The 19,731-nt window shown below is 42.5% G+C and overlaps 2 protein-coding genes across 2 annotated transcripts in view; both read left to right on the top strand.

Moving 5' to 3' along the window:
- The first annotated feature begins 3,914 nt into the window (after positions 1–3,914).
- Positions 3,915–10,043, top strand: abrab (actin binding Rho activating protein b). Its single transcript, XM_064985490.1, is given in 6 exon segments — positions 3,915–4,055; positions 7,587–7,642; positions 8,488–8,656; positions 8,803–8,977; positions 8,980–9,316; positions 9,584–10,043. Coding segments are annotated over 6 exon segments (1,338 nt in total).
- A 3,174-nt stretch (positions 10,044–13,217) lies between these two features.
- Positions 13,218–19,731, top strand: part of samd12 (sterile alpha motif domain containing 12) — a 135,030-nt gene continuing 128,516 nt past the window's right edge. The window contains exon 1 of the mRNA XM_064983883.1: positions 13,218–13,450. The gene's annotated coding sequence lies outside the window, so the exon portion shown is untranslated. The remainder of the gene's footprint in view (positions 13,451–19,731) is intronic.

Below are 19,731 nucleotides of genomic sequence, written 5' to 3' on the forward strand. Positions count from 1 at the left end.
CATCTAGTTATACTGCATTCCCCAAACCACTCCACTTTGATCTAGGACAGCACGCAAGATTCCAAGGCAATCAAGATAGATGCTTTTAGCCATGTTATGTTTTATCAGTGCTCTGAGTTAACGGTCATGTTAATCAGAGGCAGATTAGAACAACAGAACATTGTATTATCCATACGCAGCCCCACTAGAAGCACCCCAAAAATTGTGCACCACCGGCAGGGGTCACAGAGTGCCTGAGAGATTGCTTCACCACCAACTTTGATCCTCATACCGCACAATTAATCTCGATTGCCAAACAAAACATCCCTGCCGAATAGCTGCCGACGCTAAGGAATAAAAGGCAAATAAGACAGAGGACTAACAGCTCTAGTTTTGATACGCACCAGGAAATGCAGGTGCACTCACTCCGTTCTGCCCCTTTCCGCTTTCCTGGATGCAGTGTCTGGACCACCAGTCCAGGTGGCCTAAAAGACCAGACCGGAATGGACTTTCAATAAGAAATGTATAGTACTTACACCTGGAACTCAAGTTTATGGAGTGAAGCCAGAATGAAAACCATCTCATTTCCCTCGTCCACACTGGTTATGGGCTACCACACTCTGATGGATGGGAAGCTGGGACACTAGTGGTGAGGTGAAATTTATTGGTCTGTGATAATACAGCACAAGCAGCATGATGGGTTGCGTCCGGTCTGAGTACATTCATGGTAACCACGAACCTGATCCACCTTTCTGAAACAATGTAAGCTTGCGAGATGGCGATGGTGGATCAGGCTAGGTAACTAAAGCTCTAGTTCAACATGCCTCACACACCCATTCAATCTCCTGTAGGTTATTTGACCACTGGCGCCACAGAGCATTTTTCTCTAGCGTCACAGAGCTGTATAGACTCAACACTGACCTTGTGGGGACCTCTGGAGGTGTTTTACTGAACTTACAGTACTTAACAACTGCTGCTTGGTGTGATGAATATATACTGAACAAAAATATAAACACAAATTGTCAAGTGTTGATCCTATGTTTCATGAGCTAAAATAAAAAATCCCAGAAATGTTCTGTAAGCACAAGAAGCGTATTTCTCTAAAATGTTGGTACAAATGTGTTTACATCCCTGTTCGTGAGCATTTCTCCTTTGCCAAGATAATCCAGGTGTGGCATATCAATAACCTGATTAAACAGCATGATCAATACACAGCTGCACCTTGTGATGGGGACAATAAAATGCCACTCTAAAATGTGCAGTTTGTCACAGAACACAATGCCACAGAGCATGCAACTGGCAAGTTGACTGCAGGAATGTTGCCAGAGAATTTCTCTACCGCATGCCGCCTCCAATGTTGTTTTTGGCACTATGTCCAACCGGCCTCACAACAGCAGACCACGTGCAACCACGCCAGCCCAGGACCTCAACATCTGGTTTCTTCACCTGGGGGGGGGGGGGGTCGTCTGAGACCAACTCCCCGGGGGGCTGACAAAACTGTGTGTTTGCACAACTGAAGAATTTCTGCACAAACTGTCAGAAACTGTCTAACGGAAGCTCATCTGCATGCTGGTCGTCCTCACCAAGGTCTTGCCCTTACTGCAATTGTGGGTCGTACCCGTCTTCAGTGGGCAAATACTCACATTTGATGACCACTGACATGCTGGAGATGTGTGCTCTTCACAGATAAATCCCGGTTTCGCTTGTACCAGACAGATGGCAGACAGTGTGTATGGCGTAATATGGGCAGGCGGTTTGCCAATTGTCGTTCCCATGTTTCAGCATGATAAAGCACAGTCCCATGCCGCAAGGATCTGTAAACAATTCCGGGAAGCAGAAAATGTCCCAATTCTTTCATGGCCTGCCTACTCACCAGACATGTCACCCATTGAGCATGTTTGGGATTCTCTAGATCGACATGTACAACAGCGTGTTCCGAGTTCACGCTAGGACTGGGCGGTATACCTTGTTTTACTATATATTGGTAATGATGCATGGACTGGTTTGGGTTTTTACTTTACATTCTATAACAGTATTTGAATGTTTGGTTTGTTAAACAGATCCCTCTGTCACTAAAGGAGTGCATTTGTTGATGGTCAACCTTGTTGATGGGACACTTGCATTCAGTCTGCATGGTCAATGCAGCACAGGCAACCATGTTGATGACAACGATGCTGTTTCCACTTTGCATATATATCCACTAGCAATCTATAATTCCACTATTAGTTTGTGTTTCTTATATCTGAAAAAAGTTAGTTTGTCTTTTCTTAGCAAGTCACTAAATCATGTTAGCTGTTAATGCTAGTTAGCTATCTAGCTAGCTAATAAATGTAATGAGTTAGAACAAATGTAGCTAGCTATACAGCCTGATACCAGTGATGGTGTAGGCCTAAATCAGCATGTTGTATCTGCAACAGTAACTTCTAAACCAAATCATGAATATGTTAACTACATTAATGTAGCCAAAGATTATAGGGTCCCCTAGGAAACACTCACCAACACTTTGGTTCCTACCCTGTCACAATAACTCCTCCCTGGCAATTTCATTCTTTGTAATGTCAAACAATACTGTAATCAAAGTGCCCACTATTATATTCTAAATACAGAATTATAATAATCATTCTATTCAGTGCTAGCTGTGCCACCAGAGACTCTGGGTTCGAGCCCAGGCTCTGTCGCAGCCGGCTGCGACCAGGAGGCCCCATGGGGCGACGCACAATTGGCCTAGCGTCGTCCGGGTTAGGGAGGGCTTGGCCGGTAGGGATATCCTTGTCTCATCGCACACGAGTGACCCCTGTGGTGGGCTGGGTGCAGTGCACGCTAACCAGGTCGCCAGGTGCACGGTGTTTCCTCCGACACATTGGTGCGGCTGGCTTCCGGGTTGGATGCGCGCTGTGTTAAGAAGCAGTGCAGCTTGGTTGGGTTGTGTTTCAGAGGACGCATGGCTTTGGATCTTCGTCTCTCCCGAGCCCGTACGGGAGTTGCAGCGATGAGACTAGATAGTAACTACTAACAATTGGATACCATGAAATTGGGGAGAAAGGGGGGTAAACATTTTTTTTCACGATTTTTCACAAATATCGTGCAGCTCTACATGGCAGTGTGGAAATGACCTCAACTAAGTGCAGGAAATGCAGAAATGGATGAAAATGCAGCAAATAATTTTGGGTTGAAGTGTAATTGAATAGAATAAACAATCCGAATGGAGAAAGACCCATTAAAATCACTTGGAATGAATGTGTTGACCCCTAGGGTCACACACTACTCAACAAAAATTTTGAATTTGTATTACTCAAAAATATAAAATATATTAAAATACTGTCATACTGTCAAAATTTGAAAAATACCTTGATATGTTTGCCATATCGCCCAGCCCTAGTTCCAGCCAATATCTAGCAACTTCGCAACGCCAATGAAGAGGAGTGGGACAAGATTCCACAATCAACAGCCTGATCAACTCTATGTGAAGGAGATGTGTCGAGCTACATGAGGCAAGTGGTGGTCACACCACACTTCGAGGGAAATACAGTGCCGCCGAAGCAGCCACCTTGGCCTGCGTGAGCAAGACATTTAAGCGTGTTAACCCTCGCAAGGCTGCCGGCACAGATGGCATCCATAGCCGCTACCTCAGAGCATGCGCAGACCAGCTGGCTGGAGTGTTAACAGACATATTCAATCTCTCTCTATCCTACTCAGTTGTACCCACTTGCTTTAAGATGTTCACGATTGTTCCTGTACCCCAGAAAGCGAAAGTAACTTAAATAAATGACTATCGACCCATAGCACTCACTTCTGTCATCACAAAGTGCTTTGATAGGCTAGTTAAGGATCATATCACCTCCACCTCCCCAATAGATCCACAGATAACGCAATCGCTGTCGCACTCCACATTGCCCTATCCCCTGGACAAGAGGAATACCTCTGTAATAATAATAATGCTGTTCATTGACTACAGCTCAGCCTTCAACACCATAGTACCCTCCAAGCTCATCATTAAGCTTTGGGCCCTGGGTCAGAACCCCGCCCTGTGCAACTGGGTCCTGGACTTCCTGATGGGCCGTCCCCAGGTTCTGAAGGTACTGTAGGCAACAACACCTCCATTACGCTTATCCTCAACACGGGGGCCCCACAAGGGTGCATGCTCAGCCCCCTCACGTACTCCCTGTTCACCCATGACTGTGTGGACGACGAGACAGACTACAGGGAGGATATGAGGGCCCTGGTGGAGTGGTGCCAGGAAAACATCTTCTCTCTCAATGTCAACTAAATAAAGGAGCATGCCCCCATCTTCAGGAGACAGCAGAGAGAGCATGCCCACATCCACATCGACAGGCCGCATTGGAGAAGGTGAAAAGCTTCAAGTTCCTCCGCGTACACATCACGGACAATCTGAAATGGACCAACCACAAAGACAGTGTGGTGAAAAGGGGAATAGTCATTTGTACAACTGAATGCCTTCAACTGAAATGTATCCTCCGCATTTAACCAAACCCCTATGAATCAGAGAGATGCAGGGTGCTGCCATAATCGACATCCATGTCTTCAGCCTTGCTCAGGGGCAGAATTTTACCTTGTCAGCTCGGGGATTCTCCAGCAACCTTTCGGTTACTGGCCCAACATTCTAACCACTCGGCTACCTGCAAAAGGCTCCACCCTCACAAACTTTTACTGATGCACCATTGACAACATCCTGTCGGGCTGTCACCGCCTGGTATGGCAACAGTACCGTCCGCAACCGCAGGGCTCACCAGAGGGTGGTGTGGTCTGCTCATTGCATCACCGGGGGCAAACTGCCTGCCCTCCAGGACATCTACAGTACCCAGTGTAACAGGAAGGCCAAAAAGATAATCAAGGACCTCAGCCACCCAAGCCACGGCGTGTTCACCCTGCTACCATCTAGAAGGTGAGGTCAGAACAAGTGCATCAAAGCTGGGACTGAGATACTGAAAAACAGCTTACATTTCAAGGTCATTGTACTGTTAAATACTCACCACTAACCGGGCCCCGCCTCGTACCATGCACCTTAGAAGCTGATGCCCTATGTACATAGTCATGGAACACTGGTTACTTTAATAATGGAACACTGGTCACTTTAATAATATTTACATATTATTTTACACACTTCAAATGTATTTACTGTATTCTAGTCAAAGCCTATCCTATTTAACTATTGCTGTACATATAATATTCTTCAGATATACTACATATTCTATCCATATTGTCTATACATCCCATCATACGTATGTACATACATACATACATACATACACACACGCACGCACGCACGCACGCACGCACGCACACACACACACACACACATACAAAATATGTTATAGTTGAGATTCTTCAAAATAGTCACACTTTACGTTGACAGCTTTGCACACTCTTAGCATTATCTCAACAAGCTTCATGATAGATATAGATACACACTACCTTTCAAAAGTTTGAGGTCACTTAGAAATGTCCTTGTTTTTGAAAGAAAATCACTTTTTGTCCATTGAAATAACATCAAATTGATCAGAAATACAGTGTAGACATTGTTAATGTTGTAAATGACTATTGTAGCTGATTATTTTTTATGGAATATCTACATAGGCGTATGGAGGCCCATTATCAGCAACCATCGCTCCTGTGTTCCAATGGCATGTTGTGTTAGCTAAACCAAGTTTATAATTTTAAAAGGCTAATTGATCGTTAGAAACTCCTTTTGCAATTATGTTAGCACAGCTGAAAACTGTTAAAATTGGCCTTCAGTTTCTTGGCAATTTCTCGCATGGGATAGTTTTCATTTCTCAGAACAAGAATAGACTGCTGAGTTTCAGAAGGAAGTGCTTTGTTTCTGGCCATTTTGAGCCTGTAATCGAACACACAAATGATGATGCTCCAGAGACTCAACTAGTCTAAAGAAGGCCAATTGTATTGCTTCTTTAATCAGAACAACAGTTTTCAGCTGTGCTAACATAATTGCAAAAGGGGTTTCTAACGATCAATTAGCCTTTTAAAATGATTAACTTGGTTTAGCTAACACAACATGCCATTGGAACACAGGATCGATGGTTGCTGATAATAGCCCTCCATATGTCTATGTAGATATTCCAGCCGCTACAATAGTCATTTATAACATTAACAATGTCTACACTGATCAATTTGATGTTGTTTTTATAGACAAAAAAATGCTTTTCAAAAACAAGGACATTTCTAAGTGACCCCAAACCCCTGAACGGTAGTGTATATATTTATACTCTGGACTCCGACATTGCTCATACTAATATTTCGATATTTCTTCATATATTTCTTATACATTCTTTTGAGTTTTAGATTTTCTGTTTACTACTGCATTGTTTGAGCTAGGACAACAAGCATTTTTCTACATCCTCGATATATCTGCTAAATATGTGTATGCGACCAATATCATTTTATTTGAGATTATTTGAGATTACTGACAGGTTTTCTGATTCTCACCCCTACTTTAAAAAAAAGATATCTATGACCAACAGATACCAACAGCATATCTGTATTCCCATCATGTGAAATCCATAACGTATGGCCTAAAACATTTATTTAAATTGACTGATTTCCTTAGATCAACTGTAGCTCAGTAAAATCTTTGAAATTGTTGCTTGTTGCATTTTATATAGTTGGGGATAGTTGGGGATTTTGTCAAGTATTTGCAAAAAAACATTCCTACTTTTGTCACTAGATGTCAGTAGTAATACTGTTGGATGGTGTGTTCTCATTTATTGAAATGTATGTTTTTAGACAATCAATTTTCACAAAAATGTCATTTAGTTAACTCTAAACTGTCTTGATAAGGCTTCTTGACGGTGTCAACTTGACATAGACATTTGTTAGATGACTGTGGAAGTTCATCTACAACCTAATCTGACTACCAATATACAGTATATTTTCTATAGGAGTTTTCCCTAAAACAAGTCCCAGCCCTAAAGTGCCAAAAACCTCCCCAAAAAGTATAAAAACTTTTATTCCGATTGAGCAGAATATTTTTTATTTACAAAATAAAATGATATAAGGATTATTTTCCCCCCATGTGATTGAAATATGAAATATGAAATAGAAGTCCAAAATAATCCAAAAATGAATTATGTCATTTATTTTAGGCCTGTCGTACCCATAAATCGACTATACCCCATAAATGTGATTCAGAGGTAATTAACATATTTGTCCATAAGGTAGAGCTCTAACCTGCCTATGAGGTTGTCTGGTATCCGGAATGACCTGAGAGTTATACAGGAGTCCTCTGTTCATGTCCACTTTCACACATCCACACCGTGTGACTGACTGCCAACAGCTGTCTTTCACCAGTCTGCTGGCCTGTGTATGCTTGGGCCAGATTATATTAAAATATCCTTCTCCTCTAATTGAACCCATACAAACAACAAGACTAACACACAGAGAGAGAGAGAGAGAGAGAGAGAGAAAGATTCACATAAACATCCACACACACACGTACACTATCACAATAGGCTATGCCTAGAGAGCTGAACACATACACATGTATGCATCTAAAACTCATAAAAAGTCTTGAAGCACTGGGTGCAATAAAAGAGCCAGTGCTTCCTGTTTGTAAACTCTGATCTCTCTACCAGGTCCATTGCAAGACTAAACCCTACATGTGTAAGCAGGAGCTCCTTGTTTTCCCCAGGTATCACATCATTTCCTGGTTAGAGTCTGTGTGCCTTCAGTCCCCGGATCAAAAGTCTCCTTCTGTCTTTGACAAGCCCTCTGGTTCCTGTGAACCACAAAATAACTCCTGTGCAGCTGTAGCTGCTCCAAGCTTCTTGCCTCAGCACACTCCACATAGTATATTTGCATGCACAGTGTGGATATCATGTATCTGTACAAGTGGCAATGCAGTAAGTCTTTGTGTTTATGAAAATAGAACCTTGCAGCAAACATGCAAGTTAGAGCAGAATTTGACATGTGCTGTAAGCTAATATTTTTCTTGTGTGTGTTTGTGCTAGGTGATCATCAAATACATGTATTTATATAGCCCTTCTTACATCAGCTGATATCTCAAAGTGCAGCAAGCAATGCAGGTGTAGAGACCGGTTGACCAGGTGATCTCTTTAACAGATGCTTTTGAATCAAATTACGCCCTACCTACTTAATCCCATTGAGAACTTGTGGTCAATCCTCAAGAGGCGGGTGGACAAACAGAAACCCGCAAATTCTGACAAACTCCATGCATTGATTATGCAAGAATGGGCTGCCATCAGTCAGGATGTGGCCCAGAAGTTAATTGACAGCATGCCAGGGCGGATTGCAAAGGTCTTGAAAAAGAAGGGTCAACACTGCAAATATTGACTCTTTGCATCAACTTCATGTAATTGTCAATAAAAGCCTTTGACACTTATGAAATGCTTGTAATTACACTTCAGTATTCCATAGTAACATCTGACAAAAATATCTAAAGACACTGAAGCAGCAAACTTTGTGAAAATGTATATTTGTGTCATTCTCAAAACTTTTGGCCACGACTTTATGGAGGCCCATCTGTATGGTGTCCAACCTTATCCGGAGCTGGCAGAAGTGGGTGTCCGAGATCAAAGACAAGCTGGCCAAGGAGCCTATCAGCTGGGCTCCTGACCCCCTAAGAGAGCTTTGGGTCGAACCACCAAAGACACCAAGCACCACTAAATTAGGAACCTGGCAGAAGGTTTGTCCCTGTCAGGATCCCACTGCTGGCCACCACATACCTGCTGCTCAGAACAACACTTCAGCTACCAAGCAGGAGTCTCAAGGCAATTCTCCTCCTTCCCAATTGGAGGGTAAAATTAAGACCCCTCTAGTGCCTTTATACAGGAGTCCCGGATCAAGACCAAGTAGGTGGGGAAGACTGTGACCAGCGGCGTTCAGGAGAGGAGTGTGGGAACTACATTTCTGACCGAGCTCATTTGTATGGAGGCTCCACCGCCAGGGGAGGAGATAGACAGGACTCTGAGTAAGAGGGGGTCGCTCGCACTCTACAGAAAGTGCTCCAAGTATCGAAACTGACCCGCAGCTGGAAGCAGAAGAAGGAGCGGAGTGTAACGAGAATTTGGAGATGGGCACATGTGGACACAGAGGAAAGTGGGTACTCTGAGGCAGAGAAAAGGACCCTTGAGGCAGAGGGCGGCCAAGATAAACCTGGACAGACAGACAACTCTAAACCTGGACAGATGGACAGCACTGAACCTGGACAGACAGATATCTCTAAACCTGGACAGAGAGACAGCACTGGGTCATCCGGGAAGGCCTTGCAGAGGGATAGTGACGGCATCTCACCTAAAGGGGAAGTTGAGTCATGGGTGAGGGTCAAAAGACCCTCCAGCTCAGTGTGAGTTCAATGTTCTTGCATCAGTATGGTGACTGTATTAACATTCATGTACAAGCGATGGTGCATGACGGTCCCTCATTAAACGTTCCCCTAAGTATGTAAGGGATACTGTAAATACACCTAAATAACTTGATATAGCACATTTGTTGCTCAAATAAAACAGTTTGATGCTAAACTTGTTCAGAGCTTTACAATGGAAATTAACATTGCAATGATTGATGATTGTCTCATTTTTTTGTTAAATATTTGGGTGATTGTTCTTCACAGGAGCAAAAAGGAGTTGGATGACGCCAACAAGATCAACACTCTCTCAAAGAAGTACAGTGCCCTGGGCGATCTGAAGAGCCGCTGGCAGAACTGGTCCTCGATGAACACCGTCAACCAGAAGCTCAACCCCTTTAATGAGGACTTTGAATACTCCATGTCCCTACGCCTCCACAAAGGCGAGGAGGGTTACGGACGTCCCAAGGAGGACACCAAAACAAACAGCCGAACGTGCCACGTTGAGATAGCCGACATGTGCTATGTGATCAGGACTATGGACGACCCAGATCCGGACAGGAAGACCCTCGTCACTTTCAGAGAACTGTTTGATAGATACGTACGCGTCTCTGACAAGGTGGTGGGGATTCTTCTGAGAGTCAAGAGGCATGGGAAGGTGGTGTTCGAGGGGGAGATGCTGTGGCAAGGGCAGGATGATGGTGTTATCATCACCCTGTTGGTGTGACTTCCTCTCTTGTGGAACCAAGTGTATTCGGAAAGTATTCAGACCCATTCCCTTTTTTCACATTTTGTTACATTACAGCTATTACCTTATTCTAAAATTGATTAAATACTTTTTTCCTCATCAATCTATACACAATATCACAAAGCAAAAAAAGGTTTTAAGACATTTTTGCAAATTTACCTGTGGTAAATTGAATCGATTGGACAAAATTTGAAAAGGCACACAACTGTCTATTTAAGGTTCCACAGATGATAGTGCATGTCAGAGCAAAAACCAAGCCTTGAGGTCAAAGGAATTGCCCGTAGAGCTCCCAGACAGGATTGTGTCAAGACACAATTCTCAGGAAGGGTACCCAAAAAATGGAAGAAGTTTGGAACCACTCTTCCTAGAGCTGGCCGCCTTGCCAAACTGAGCAATCGGGGGAGAAGGGACTTGGTCTATCCGATGGTTACTTTGACAGAGCTCTAGAGTTCCTCTGTGGAGATGGGAGAATCTTCCAGAAGGACATCCATCTCTGCAGCACTCCACCAATCAGGCCTTTATGGTAGTGGCCAGACGGAAGCCACTCCTCAGTGGCACATAGCAGCCTGCTCGAGAGGATCTGCAGAGAAGAATGAGAGAAACTCCCCAAATACAGGTGTGCCAAGCTTGTAGCGTCATACCCAAGAAGACTCGAGGCTGTAATCGCTGCCAAAGGTGCTTCAACAATGTGATATTTCAGTTTTTTTTGTTTTATACATTTGCAAAAAAATCTAAAAACCTGTTTTTACTTTGCCATTATGGGGTATTGTTTGTAGATTGATGAGGGAAAAACTATTTAATCCATTTTAGGATAAGGCTGTAACTTAACAAAATGTGGAAAAAGTCAAGGGGTCTGAATACTTTCTGAATGCACTGTAAGTCCTTTTCAACATTGAATGACTATGCACTGCTGGATAGGAATTTAGACAATTTGCTGCTATGGTGTAAAGAAGACTTAACATCACTAACTAACTCAATATTGTATGTTATTTTGTTGCTTCCTGCTGCAGTGCATTTGTTTGCTATGGTCACCAGAGGTAATGCTTCAACCTGATTGATTGCCATTGGATTACATAAATATCTTTGACTTGAGGAACAATGTGTAATTTAAACAGGGATTGAGTTTCATGATTAACGGGTTCAGGAGATACACAAAGGCCATGTCTTGTGTGCCAGACACAGCATGATGACCGGAGCCTTTTCAGGTATGTCTGTATCAACTGGAAATCTGTCCATTAAGCTTGAATTGGGGACATGAACCCAACTGAACTCAGATGTTGGCACATTGGCTGCGTTTAGGCAGGCAGCCCAAATCTGATCTTTTTTTTTATTTTATTTTTTACCCCTAATCAGATCTGAAAAAGATCTGATGTGATTGGTCAAAAGACCACTTAGTGGAAAAAATATCTGAATTTTGATGCCTGTGTGAAAACAGCCCTTGTGACCATGTTTGACATCCTACATTTAAAATAAGCTTGATACTGTATTAATCAACAATTTATTTATTGGCTAAACTTGGTCTCAGTTTAGTCTTTGATATGTATTGTCCACTTTTATTTGAATAACCATACTTTCTCTTTGTCAATCTACTAAATTGAATGTCATTGTTATGGAGTTACTGGGACTTTGTTGACTAGTGAACTCTTAATAACCATAGCCCAAACCTAACAACAGTGTTAGACAAGTAAAGTTCACCTAACATTGCATGCTTTCCTCTCAAATAATACAGGACATTATCTATGTGAACTGGTCTGTCACGCCCTGACCTTAGAGAACCATTTTATTTCTCTATTTGGTTAGGTCAGGGTGTGATGTGGGGTGGGCATTCTGTTTTGTTTTTCTATAATTTTGTATTTCTATGTTTTGGCCGGGTATGGTTCTCAATCAGAGACAGCTGTCTATCGTTGTCTCTGATTGGGAACCAGACTTAGGTAGCCCTTTCCCTCCTTTCAGTGTGGGAAGTTAACTTTGTTTGTGGCACATAGCCCTTAAGCGTCACGTTTTTTAATTTTTTTTATTGTTTATTGTTTTTGTCGGCGTCATCCTAAATAAAAGGAATATGTACGCTCACCACGCTGTGCTTTGGTCTAGTTCTTTTGACGGCCGTGACATGGCCGTATTGTGTTGGACAACATACCTAATCAAGATATCAAGCAATTTGCTAAACTTTTGGTGTTCTTGGGAGAAAGAACAATTAATTAAAGTATCTAATATCTATTGAGTTGATAAGGAATCATGATCATGTCTTTAACTGGAAATAATGTTCTGCTGACTGAAAATGCATGGCCTACCTGTAACATTAGTTACACTATGTACTGAATGTTTCTCCCTTTTGGTGACATTTATTTGACCATTTAACTTTATTTAACTAAGCAAGTCAGTTAAGAAGACATTCTTATTCACAATGACAATGGGACTCCCAATCACAGCCATATGTGATACAGCCTGGATTTGAACCAGGGACTGTAGTGATGCCTCTTATTATACCGCTGTGTTACTCGGGAGCCCGAGTGTGTATATTTTGTTTTCATATATTTTCAAGAGGACCACAATGGAAATAATTGTAACTTTTTCATGTCATCCTTTATGATTTGAATTGCATTATACTGTATCCTCGTGTGGTTGTATTGTGTTTAAAAATGTATATTTAATTAAGGAATACAAAATATTTAAACGTAGAGATTTGCCCTTTATGAATGCGGAATACACCTGACTTTGCTAATTCGTAAAACAGGAACATAATTTTTCTCAGGGTTCCTTGTTCCAGTGTATTCAGTACATGATGTATATTGTGGCAAACAATGAATTCTCTTTTTTCCTGCCAGTCTGACGCCATCCACAGTCTTTGTTTGACTTGTCTTTATTTATCTGCCTTTTTTTTCACTCTGAAGTTTAAAGTTGAAATGTGATAGATACAGGTTGCACACACACACACCCGCACACACGCACATGCGCACACACAAACAAATGTCCTTTGTGCTCTGAGGCATGTTCTGATGATTAAACCCATCTATGAGGAACTGATTTGTCCTACCTCACCATGCCAGACTGGTAATACCACTAAATGTAACCCACCCAGTTAAGTATAAACGTCAGTGACAAGGAGCATAACACCGCCCACAGCTACAGCAGCCTATGGCTTCCTTGTTCCTCAGGCACATCTTTGACTGGAAGCCAAAGCTGATGCTGGTAGGAATAGACATTAAAAGATGTCAGCTGCAGTGGGTATAATTATAGGAGCACCTTGGCTGTGACTACAGCATTGGGAGAGACTCCAGAACAGCGCGGTGCTTCTCACATCAGACACTGATGCACTGACAGCCTTCTTCTGCTGGCTCCTTCACTGACTCCTACCTCTAAACGGGTTTTATATGCACACTTTATCTGTGAGTATAGAGTTGTTTTTATTATTTGAATATTGCTCTTATCATTAAGCGGGAATAGTATTTATTATTATTACATTTTTTATTGGCCCATCCACTACCACCCCTCTTCGGAGGATAAAAATACATGTGTTTTTACAGCTTTTTCTTTTTTGTTACATGTAAATTCTACACACATTTTCAATACATGGCACTTATTTTTTGACACGGTATTTACATAGCAAGAATATAGTTAATAATAGTAATTCATAATGAGAATAGTAGTAAATAATGTTTTGTACTGTAAGAACAATGTAAGAATGCATTGGTTATAGTTGGAATCCATAGCGGTGAAACTGAATCGAGACCATTTTATAGCATCTGGCTGTTTGAATTTAAAATCGGTGTTGAAAACCAATAGCATTACTGTTGAGTTAACTTTCAATCAGATTGCAGACCTACTGGACATAAAGATAACAGCACCACTTGCTTCACAGAGATTAGAGAGGGCTGGTAAGATAATACAATGAATAGGAGTATTACTTTGAGGGACAAAACGTATTAGTCTTGCAGTGTTGGACAAATAACATTTATAATACATTTTACAATAAGGCTATAAAGGTCACAAAATGTGGAAAAAGTCAAGGCACTCTATCCATAATCGCTAACAAAGGACAAATGGAGGAAACACAACAATAATGCTCAATTTCCAACAACTCCCAAAGTTTTTACCCTTTAGTAATGGAAAAATGGTAAAATGTTGCTAAATTGTGGTAACTCTTTCCTGTAACTTTCCCAAACTTCTCAGGTTTTCTAAACTCCTGGTTGGAAGATAATCAAAATCAAGGGGGAATAAGCAGGAAATCCAGAACTAGATTTGTATTATTATTATTTAACTAGACACGGTCAGTTAAAAACTTCTTAGGGCTGAGATCTCGTTAACGGGATCGAAATGACAACAGCCAGTGAAAGTGCAGGGTGCCAAATTCAAACAACTGAAATCTGAATTAGAATTCCTCAAACATACATACATCTTATACCATTTTAAAGGTAATCTTGTTTGTTAATCCTACCACAGATTCCGATTTCAAATAGGCTTTACGGCAAAAGCACCACAAACGATTATGTTAGTTCAGAGCCAAGTCACTGAAAAACACAGCCCATTTTCCAGCCAAAGAGTGGAGTCACAAAAATCAGAAATAAAGATAGAATGAATGACTAACCTTTGATGATCTTCATCAGATGACACTCATAGGACTTCATGTTACACAATACATGTATGTTTTGTTCGATAAAGTTCATATTTATATAAAAAAATCTCGGTATACATTGGCGCATTATGTTCAGTAGTTCCAAAAACATCCTGTGATTTTGCAGCAAGCCACATCAATTTACAGAAATACTCATTATAAATGTTGATGAAAATACAAGGGTTATACATGGCCCTTTAGATAAACTTCTCCTTAATGCAACCGCTGTGTCAGATTTCAAAAAAGCTTTACGGAAAAAGCAAACCATGCAATAATATGAGTGCGGCGCTCAGAGACCCAACAAGCCAAAAAGATATCCTCCATATTGTGCAGTCTACAGAAGTCAGAAATAACATTATAAATATTCACTTACCTTTGATGATCTTCATCAGAATGCACTCCCAGGAATCCCAGTTCCACAATAAATGTTTGTTTTGTTCGATAATGTCCATCATTTATGTCCAAATAGCTGTAAGTTCCATTACAGTCTGTAGAAACATGTCAAACCGATGTATACAATCAATCTTCAGGATGTTTTTAACATAAATCTTCAATAATGTTCCAACCGGAGAATTCCTTTGTCTGTAGAAAAGCAATGGAACGGGAGCTACCTCTCACGTGAAGGAGCGTCACGAGTTTGTGGCACTCTGCCAGACCACTGACTCAAAGAGCCCTTATGAGTCCCTCCTTTACAGTAGAAGCCTCAAACAAGTTTCTAAAGACGGTTGACATCTAGTGGAAGCCTTTGGAAGTGCAACATGACCAATGTATCTTCAATAGGGAATGAGTTGAAAATCGACCAACCTCAGATTTCCCACTTCCTGGTTGGATTTTCTCTCAGGTTTTTGCCTGCCATATGATTTCTGTTATACTCACAGGCATCATTCAAACAGCTTTAGACACTTCAGAGTGTCTTCTATCCATATATACTAATAATATGCATATATTAGCAACTGGGACTGAGTAGCAGGCAGTTTACTCTGGGCACCTTATTCATTCATGCTACTCAATACTGCCTCCAGCCATAAGACGTTTTAAGAACAAATTATTATTTACAATGACGGCCTACACCGGCAAAACTTGGACGACGCTGGGCCAATTGTGCACCGCTCTATAGGACTCCCAATCACAGCTGGTTGTGATACAGTCTGGATTTGAACCAGGTTGTCTGTAGTGACGCCTATAGCACAGAGATGTAGAGTACTACACCACTGCGCCACTTGGGAGCCCCCTTTTTTAAATCCCTGTATGTACAGGGATTAGGAGAAAGTGACTGGTAGCAGGGTAAATAATAATAATAATAGTAAACAGTATGGCAGCAGTATAAGTGGTGGGTAAGTCTGTGCACGGTGGTGTGTGTGCGCGTGTGTGTGTGTGTGTGTGTGTGTGTGTGTGTGTGTGTGTGTGTGTGTGTGTGTGTGTGTGTGTGTGTGTGTGTAAGAGTGTCAGTGTAGGCGTGATAGGTGGACATACATGTAAACAGGGCTGAAAAGTGACTGGTAGCAGGAATACATAAATACTTATGATAATATACTAATGGTAATATATACATGTAAATAGGCGTAATAGTGACCAGTAGCAGGATAAATAGATAGATACTAAATGGTATTGACAATCAATAATCAATGAACAGCAGCGTAGTGGTTTAATACATTTAAGCAATAATACTTTTAGCAGCAGCGTAGATGTGTGGGTGGCAGTAGTTGTTAGCCATTTAACATGATTATGGCTAATGGTCTTAGCCTTGATGCACCAGTACCGCCTGCCAGAGAGGATCATGGAGAACAGTCCGTGTCTCGGGTGACTGGAGCCTTTGGCAATTTTTCAGGCCTTTCTCTGACACCGCCTGACATGACGTCCTGGATGGCTGGGATCTCACCTCCAGTGATGCTCTGGGCTGTCAGCACCGCCATCTGTAGGGCCCTCCGGTCGAGGGCGCTGCAGTTGCCATACTTAGTGATGTGGATAGCGAGGAACTTGAAGCTCTTCACTCCTCTCGACTGTAAATAAAAACAATAACGAAGCTATTCACTGAGTATACTAAACATTATGAACACCTGCTCTTTCCATGACGTAGACTGACCAGGTGAAAGCTATGATCCCTTTTTGATATCACTTAAATACACTTCAATCCGTGTAGATGAAGGGGAGGAGACAGGTTGAAGAAGGATTTTTAAGGCTTGAGACTATTGAGACATGGATTATGTATGTGTGCCATTCAGAGGGTGAATGACAAGACAAAACATTTAGGTGCCTTTGAATGGGGTATGGTAGTAGGTGCCAGGCGCACTGATTTGTGTCAAGAACTGCAACGCTGCTGGGTTTTACACGCTCAACAATTTGCCGCGTGTATCAAGAATGGTTCGCCAACCAAAGGATATCCAGCCAACTTGACACAACTGTAGGAAGTATTGGAGTCCATCATCCCTTTGGAACGCTTTCCACACCTTGTAGAGTCCATTCCATGATGAATTGAGGCTGTTCTGAGGGCAAAAGGGGGGGGGTGTAACAGCTGTTGGAAGGAGTGGAGGACCAAGGTGCAGTGTGGTACGTGTTCATTTTTCTTATTTGAACTTATTTGAACGAACAAAAACCGAAACAGTTCTGTCTGGTGCAGAAAGACACAAAACAGAAAACAACTACCCACAAAAACCATGTGGGCAAGAGCTACCTAAGTATGGTTCTTAATCAGAGACAACGATAAACAGCTGCCTCTGATTGAGAACCACACCCAGCCAAACACACAGAAATAGAAACACATAGAAAAAGAACATAGAATGCCCACCCAAATCACACCCTGACCAACCCCAAAATAGAGGCATAAAAAGCTCTTTACGGTCAGGGCGTGACAGTGGGGGGTGCAACTCAATATTAGGAAGGTGCTCCAGTACGAGTCAATGTGCAGGGGTACGAGGTAGTTGTGGTAATTGAGGTAATATTGTATGTACATGTGGGTAGGGGTAAAAGTAACTAAGCAATCAGGATATACAGTATAATAAACAGAGTAGCAGCAGCGTATGTGAAGTGTGAAAGTGTCTCTCTGTGTGTGTGTGGCAACTATATGCGTGTGTGAGTGTGTGTGTGTGTGTGTGTGTGTGTGTGTGTGTGTGTGTGTGTGTGTGTGTGTGTGTGTGTGTGTGTGTGTGTGTGTGTGTGTGTGTGTGTGTGTGTGTGTGTGTGTGTGTTGGAATGTCAGTGTAGTATCTGTGAATGTTTGTAGTGAGTGTGCATAGAGACAGTGCAAGGGAGTCTGTGTGTAAACAATTAAGATAAATAAATAATAAAGGGGTCAATGTAAATAGTCCAGGTAGCCATTTTATTAATTGTTCAGCAGTCTTATGGCTTGTGGGTAGAAGCTGTTCCTGTGCCTTTTGGTCCCAGACTTGGCGCTCCGGTACCTCTTGCCATGCGGTAGCAGAGAGAACAGTCTATGACTTGGGTGGCTGGTGTCTTTTCCAACTTTTAGGGCCTTCCTCTGACACCGCCTGGTATAGAGGTCCTGGGTGGCAGGGACTTCGTTCCCAGCGATGTACTGGGCCGTATGCACTACCCCCTGTAGCACCTTGCGGTCAGATGCAGAGCAGTTGCCATTCCAAGCAGTGATGCAGCCAGTCAAGATGCTCTCAATGGTGCAGTTGTAGAAGTTGTTGAGGATCTGAGGGTCCATCCCAAATCTTTTCATCCTCCTGAGGGTGGAAGAGGCATTGTTGTGCCCTCTTCACAACTGTGTTGGTGTGTTTGGACCATGATATGTCATTAGTGATGTGGACACAGAGAAACTTGAACTTCTCAACCTGTTCCTCTACAGCCCAGTCGACGTGAATGTGGGCGTGTTCGACCCTCCGTGTCCTGTGGTACACGATAAGCTTCTTTGTCTTGTCCACGTTGAAGGAGAGGTTGTTGTCCTGGCACCACACTGCCAGGTCATCGATCTCCTCCCTTTAGGCTGTCTCTTCATCATCGGCGATCAGGGCTACCACTGTTGTGTCATTGGCAAACTTAATGATGGTGTTGGAGTCGTGTGCGGCCACGCAGTAGTGGGTGAACAGGGAGTACTGGAGGGGACTGAGCAAGCACCTCTGAGAGGCCCCTGTGTTGAGGGTCAGTGTGGTGGATGTGTTGTTGCCTGCCCTCACCATCTGTGGGCGGGCCGTCAAGAAGTCCAGGATTCAGTTGCAGAGGGAAGTGTTCAGTCCCAGGGTCCTTACCTCAGTGATGAGCTTGAATGCTGAGCTGTAGTCAATGAACAGCCTTCTCATGTACAGTAGGGGTTTCTTTTGTCCAGTTGGGAAAAGGCAGTGTGGAGTGCAATAGAGATTGTGTCATCTGTAGATCTGTTGGGGCAGTATGCGAATTAATGTGGGTCCAGGGTTTCTGGGATGATGGTATTGATGTGAGCCATGACCAGCCTTCCAAAGCATTTCATGGCTACAGATGTGTGTGGGACAGGGAAGTGATCATTTAGACAGGTTACCTTGGCATTCTTAGGCACAGGGACTATGGTGGTTTGCTTGAAACATGTAGATATTACAGACTGGGTCAGAGAGTGGTTGAACATGTTAGTGAAGACAGCGCATTCTCTGGTAGGCTCACATCACTGGGCAGCTCTCGGCTGGGTTTCCCTTTAATCTGTGATAGTTTGCAAGCCTACGCACTATGCAGTAGCGCTGTGAGCATCATGCTTGTGAGCCTATGGGAACACACACACACAGACATAAAATGTTGTGATACTGGAAGAAAGAATAAGAAAGACACTTTCAGTTCAAGTCATTTTTGTTAGGTTTATCCGGTTTTTTTCTCCAATCCCTGGCACTTACAGTTTCAGAAAAGGAAATTAAGGAAATCTTAAATATAACTTGCTAATTGGTGTTCCAAATTAAACACTTCCTAAAATCGGGAAATTGCCTACACTCCCCACAATTCTTTGAGGGGCAGTTGCTGTGCACCCCAGTTTTCCAGCATTAAGTGATATCCAAAACGACGATGTACAATCAAAGCATATTGAGTTCTACATTCTACTACTGTATGAATGATTCCTGAATGCATAGAGTAGTA

This window comes from Oncorhynchus masou, chromosome 13, assembly GCF_036934945.1.
Source record: "Oncorhynchus masou masou isolate Uvic2021 chromosome 13, UVic_Omas_1.1, whole genome shotgun sequence".
NCBI classification, from domain to species: Eukaryota; Metazoa; Chordata; class Actinopteri; order Salmoniformes; family Salmonidae; genus Oncorhynchus; species Oncorhynchus masou.